We start from the raw sequence: 6,535 nt of genomic DNA, 5'->3' as shown, positions 1-6,535 counted from the left end.
CTCTCTCTCTCTCTCTCTCTCTCTCTCTTTCTCTCTCTCTCTCTCTCTCTCTCTCTCTCTCTCTCTCTCTCTCTCTCTCTCTCTCTCTCTCTCTCTCTCTCTCTCTCTCTCTCTCTATATATATATATATATATATATATATATATTCTCTGATACATTATTTTCTATCTGCTCGTTTTATAGCTGCTGTTGTAGGCAGCCAATGCTCTTCTTCCATGCCCATAACCACTGGTGTCCCACTTGGTTCTGTTGTATCACCTACACTTTTTCTTCTGTAAGTAATTGGCAGTAAATGACTAGTCTATCAAAACAAACACGATGTGAGGACGATGAGTTTATGTACTTGATGAAGCTGTAACAGCCGAAACGTCGTATCAATAAAGGCTCCGTTCTCACATGGTGTATCTATGATATATATTTTTTCCTTTTATTGATTATTTATTTGGAGACACATCTTCTCATATACGTTATTTATTATCGTGCTGGTAACACTACATCATACTACGTCAGTCTACAGACGACTTGTCAAACTGAGCTTCGTTTTTCTCGAAGGATCATTAAAAAACGTCTTTTGAGATTTCGTATCCGCCTGAGGCAAAGAGAATCGAGTGGCATTCAATGCCACCAAGATGCAGCTTCTCCATTTGTCCACAATCGACACACCTTCCACAGAACTGATATTCCATTTTCTTTGGTGGCACACCATTTTTTTTATATCCTAAATATTCTTAAAACACCAATCACGAGTAAACTCAACTGGAAAAGTTATATATCTGTTATCGTTAGAATAGGTTTCATGAAATCAGTATGTTCTGTGCAACCTTCAGCATATCCTGACACCAACTTAGTTGCTGGGATTTATTCGCCATTGTATTGAGGACGGTTCTCATGGTTAGGTTAACTCATCTCACTCAAAACTCCTGAGCAAAATAGATTCCAAAATCGCCAGTTTTATCAATGCTTCTTTTCAAGTAAAAAATAGCATATCTATCTCTTCTCTACTGCCATTTTCTTAGTCACTGCTCTTCAGTACTCGGTTGATGTGTCCCTGCCCTACTGAGAAGATTTAAACCACCACTAGATTTTCTGAAACATCTCGCCCTTTTCTGTACAGTTACCTTTTGCAAGAGTCAACCAGTATGCTTCCGCTGGAAGGCTTTGGAACTCTTACCCCTGAAACATTTCCACCTGCTTATGATTTGGATTCTTTCACAAAGCGCTGCATCATTGCAAGACTGCCGTAACTCAAATTTCGTGATTTTTCAGGAGAAGCATTTTAAAGTATCTAAGTCCTATAACTTTAATAATTTTACCCTAAGCAACAAAACTTACCATCTTGATTAGGTAAATAGGGCTCCACTTGACTTACGACTTTATTACCAAAAGACGCAGAATTATTCGGCATTCTTATAAACCATTGTAACTCTATACTTGAAATTTTTGAGTTACGACAGTCTTGCAATGATGCAGCGAAAGGAGATATCAAGACACTTCCTAAAACGCTACTTGACTTCGAGTTCAAGTATTCTTTGGTTCTTTGACCTCTGGAGAGGCCCTTTTTTGGACTTTTTATATTTGTGCTTTGCCTTTAGCCTTATTTTCCGCTCTTCGAAATATCTAAAGAAAAATACTCTAATACGCATAATCCACACAACCCCCTTCTGTCGTCCAACACATGGACCACTCGTGAGCAGAGGCATAATATGCTCGAGACATATGATCTTCCATTTCTGAAACAAAATTTATTGTTTGATTTTTTCTTATTTTCAAGATATACATGTGTGTGTGTGTTTGTATGTACGTGTGTGTGTGGGTGTGTTTACCTAATTGTAGTGTACAGGAGAAGAGCCATACTCATAATATTCCTGGGTAACCATGTAAACTTTTTGGTAATCGTCTGTATTACATCCATTTTCATTTTTTAACCCTTTTGAACCAATAAGCCAATACCCATATACTATACGTTATTTAAATCAGGGCGATGTCAGAAGTTTGAAAAATGCATTTCACTTTGGTTGTGGTCCAAAAACCCAACAACTCTCCGCAGAAACTCTTAGCTTAAGTCCAGTGTCACACTGTCCGGCGCCGCCGTCGTGTCTTGTTGTTGTTGTTGGCGACAGCAAAGTCTCTCTTATTGTGAGTCGTTAGACTTGAAAGGTTATGCTGGTCGTTATATCAAGGTCTGGCTGTTGGCGCCAGGCGATTCTATTCAGTTGATTGGAATTGTACACACAGTCTGGCCGCATCCGCACGGAGAACGGCTTCCAGGCTAGTAAACAACAAACACAGACTCTCATTCATTTTTCTTTTCTTCTTTCAGTGTCAGACCAAAGGAAACCGCCGATGCTCCCGAACCTCAAAGGCGAAGTCCCCGGAACTCGAGAAGTGATCACCGAGAAGCTGGTCATCGCTTGCCTGCGAGCGGACAAAGGCGAGGACGCCGTCTTCCAGAGCTACAAAATTAAAGACTTCACCAAGGTGGGAGACAACTACATCAGCGTGGTGACGAGCGTCCAGGTCCAGTATACCCTTGGCGAGAAAGACCACCAAGTCGGTTATGTGGTCAAACTTAACCCGAACTGGAAGTTCGGCGAAGCCACGGATGTGCTAAGAGAGTTCTTCTCCAAAGAAGGAGGGTTCTACAAAGAGATCAAACCCGTTCTTGACCAAGAGCTCATGGATATTGGTCTCCCTTGTCTGCGTATGCCACACTGCCACCTTTTTAACCCTAAGGAAGGAGCTGAGACTCTCTTTCTTGAAGACCTTCGAGATCGAGACTTCAAGATGTTCGACCGTCGAAAGGGTCTGGACCTTGATCACAGTCTTCTTGTGGTCAAGGAGCTTGCGCGGCTGCACGCGGCCTCAGTCCTCCTACAGAAGAAGTCTGAGGTTGACCTAACTGAGGCCTACCCTTACCTGAAGGACGGGTTCATGAGCCAAGATACAGACTACGAATCGTTCACCAATATCTTTAGAGGGCTTATTGGAGCTAGTGCGCAGCTGGCAAAGGCGTGTGGAGGTTATGATAATGTGGTTGCTTACCTGAAGGAAGAACTGGAGCCCAACTGTATGACCATCTACAGGAAAATGCTCAATCCGTGTGGGCCATTTGTGACCATCATCCACGGGGACTGCTGGACGAACAACTTTCTTTTCAGGTAAGAATCCAAACTGAAAGAGTATCAGGTGCGGAGTTGAACCTGGAGCAGTATTTCCCAACCTGGGGTGCTGAAAATAAATATAGAGGATGCTGGGAAGCGATGTATACATAAGAACATAATAAAACTTAAACCCACTCTCGGAGAAAGATAAGCTGAGATACAGGGTAAACCGTATATTTCGACCACTAACTGTGGTCCTCTTCAGCAGTTAGTGGTCGAAATATATGGTTTACCCTATATCTCAGCTTATCTTTCTCCGAGAGTGGGTTTAAGTTTTATTTCATTCGTGTGTTACGACACCTACGTTACTTGATAAGAACATAAGAATAAAGGAGACTGCAAGAGACCATAAGGCCTACACTAGGCAGCTCCGTATCCATCACCACCTGTCATCCCCATCCATAAAGTTGTCTAATAGTTTTTTAAAACAATTGATAGTTTCAGCGCTTACTACATGGTTACTAAGTTTATTCCATTCATCGACCACCCTATTAGTAAACCAATTCATGCCTATTTCCTTTTTAAATCTAAATTTGTCCAGTTTATACCCATTACTGCGAGTCCTACCCTGTTGTTTTATTATGATGACCTTGTTTGCATCACCCTTGTTATAGCCTTTGATCCACTTGAACACTTCTATTAGATCACCCCGCACTCTGCGTCTTTCCAGAGAGTGTAAGTTTAGGTGCCTAAGCCTCTCTTCTTAAGGCAAATTTCCGAGTCCATGTATCATTTTGGTCATTCTTCTCTGTACTGGTTCTAGTGAATTGATGTCAATTCTGTAGGATGGAGACCAAAATTGTACCGCAGAGTCAAGGATGGGTCTAATTATGGCTAGATAGAGTTTGATAATTACCTCTGCACTTTTATTCTTCACCGTCCTAGTAATGAAACCTAATGCGCTGTTAGCTTTATTTCTGGCGCTAATGCACTGTTTCCTGTGTTTTAAGGTCCGGACTCACCAGAACTCCCAAGTCTCCCTCGTACTCAGATTTCTGTAAAAGCGTGTTATCTAAGCTGTACCTATTTTCGGGGTTGTGTAGCCCTACGTTTAACACGCTACACTTAGAGATATTGAAGTTCATTTGCCATTTCACCGACCATGTTAACAATTTATCAAGATCATCCTGCAGAATCTCTGCGTCGTCTCCTGACCTAATTAGGCGTCCTATTTTAGTGTCGTCCGCAAACTTACTAACATCATTATTTATCCCATCGTCAAAGTCGTTTATGTACATAATGAACAACAAATACTTTCCTTTATCCTTCTAATGATAAGATATTATTAAGGGGTGCTGGATTGCTTAAATCTGACTACAGAGGGTGTCCTCAGGGTAGGAAAAGGTTGGAAAACGCTGACTGGTCTGGTATTAGACAAGAGAACTAAAAACAAATCGTCCAGAAATTAACATTTACTGGCATCTCCACTGTAGTTAAACAGTGCATATGAATTGATATTAACTTGCGTGCACGCTGGGTTCTACACATCAAAGAAACTGACAGCTTCTTCCAAAGGTTGTCGACCCCTGATCTAATGGTTACATTGTTTACATATTTTCCCGCCATGAAGACAAACGAAAACTAAATGGTTCTTCTTCCTCAGGTATGACAAGAAACGAAAATTAATTTTTTTTTTTTCCCCTCAGGTACGACGAGAAAGGACGTCCTGTTGAGTTAATGTTGGTTGACCTTCAGATCGTCCGGAAGTCGTCCCCCACGACAGACCTCAACTACTTATTCTACACAAGCCTCAACGGTTCAGATCGACGAAAGAACCTGGAGAAGCTTCTCCGAGAATACTACGCCGCGTTCCAGGAGGTCATCACCTCCGGGGGTCTGGAAATGGACTTCACGTTCCAGGAACTACTCGAGGACTACAAGACCAGGAACATGTTGGGGTTCCTGAAAGCCCTGATCATCATGCCCACCGTCCTGAAGAAGGACGGGGAAAGATTCACCCTCAGTAAGCTGGACGGGGAGAACATGAAGACGGTGATGAAAGAGACAGAGCAGTTGACGGTAACATTGTCGAACGACCCCGTCATCAAGGAAAGGTTCCTCTCCGTTCTGGATGATATGGTTGTTAGTGGGGTCGTCTAGTCAGAAACTATGTTGGAATAAGTTCCTAGACAGTTTATAGTGTGCAATTTAGGTTTCTAGAAGAACATACATACATACATACATACATACATACATACATACATACATACATACATACATACATACATACATACATACATACATACATACATACATACATACATACATACATGCATACATACATACATACACCAAAGACTTTTCCCCCTTACAAGGGAGGTACCCCCCCCCAAAAAAAAAAAAAAAAAAAAAAAAAAGTGACATAAAATCCACTCCCAGCCATTCCATCCCCACATGTTCCACTCCCCTTCACACCACCTCCCTCTTGGCTCCTTCTGGTTGACGACTCACCCCTGCATCTCGCCCACTGCACCTGGGTCAGAAGCAGTGTATCAAGACACATTTTCTAGAAGTAGACATAGAAAATTCTTAGTAACTTGTGACGAACAATGAAACTTTATTCTTTTCTCCTTTTAAGTTCACTTAAAGATTCCTACTGACAGACATCTAGTCTATTTACTTATATCCTACATGATATTTTTCCTTTATATTATAATAATTTCTAATCTATGTTAGCAGTGTCAGAGATTATATTCCACTCAAGTTCGCTGGCCGGGCGGACTAGAGCGTCGCCACTTGCGGCGGAGGTCGAGGTGACGGCAGTTCGAACCTTGCCTCCAGCGTGTTGGACCAAGGGCATGGTTTATTCAATTCCATGCTACAAAGTCCTCTGTAAGGGGCACAGTTCTAGCCTCCTGATAAGGGCAGTTCCCTAACGTCAATCTATGTTTAGAGAGGACCCTACAGGATCAATATTATTGCGCAATATTCCGTATTGTACAATGTTATTCACGGTGGAGGTATAGCATTGAAGAGGCGCAAGTGTTTTGCCCGTACAAATGATGTCTTCAATAATATTGTACAATATGGAATATTGCGCAATAATATTGGTCGAGTAGGGTCCGCTTAGCACAGTGTCTGGGAACTTATTCCTCTAACTGTACATAACATAGAAAAAGTTTCACATTTTTTCACAGTACTATTAACAAGATCTGAGTTGACGCCAATATCTATGGAAGTAATTCCTGTTATTGCTGTGATTATTTCGTTATTATTCTTATCAAAATCAATAACTGTTATTAATATGATTATTTCAGTTACTGGTATTACTAATGTCATAATTACATTATTATTATGATTGTTATTATTATTTTTGTTATTACCATTATTATTATTATTACTATTATTATTATTATTATTATTATTATTATTAT

General features: G+C 40.9%; 1 protein-coding gene across 1 annotated transcript in view; it reads left to right on the top strand.

The window, feature by feature from the left end:
• LOC143019993 (uncharacterized) overlaps positions 1-6,535 on the top strand; it is a 25,626-nt gene extending 19,091 nt beyond the window's left edge. The window contains exons 2-3 of the mRNA XM_076176075.1: positions 2,321-3,158; positions 4,808-6,535. Coding sequence (XP_076032190.1) covers positions 2,321-3,158; positions 4,808-5,261 — 1,292 coding nt within the window. The 3' untranslated portion in view covers positions 5,262-6,535. The remainder of the gene's footprint in view (positions 1-2,320; positions 3,159-4,807) is intronic.

Source organism: Oratosquilla oratoria, chromosome 38, assembly GCF_046742065.1.
Source record: "Oratosquilla oratoria isolate Oo_2021 chromosome 38, ASM4674206v1, whole genome shotgun sequence".
Lineage (NCBI taxonomy): Eukaryota > Metazoa > Arthropoda > Malacostraca > Stomatopoda > Squillidae > Oratosquilla > Oratosquilla oratoria.
Note: the sequence above shows the minus strand (reverse complement) of the source record. Positions and strands in the feature narration are given on the sequence as shown.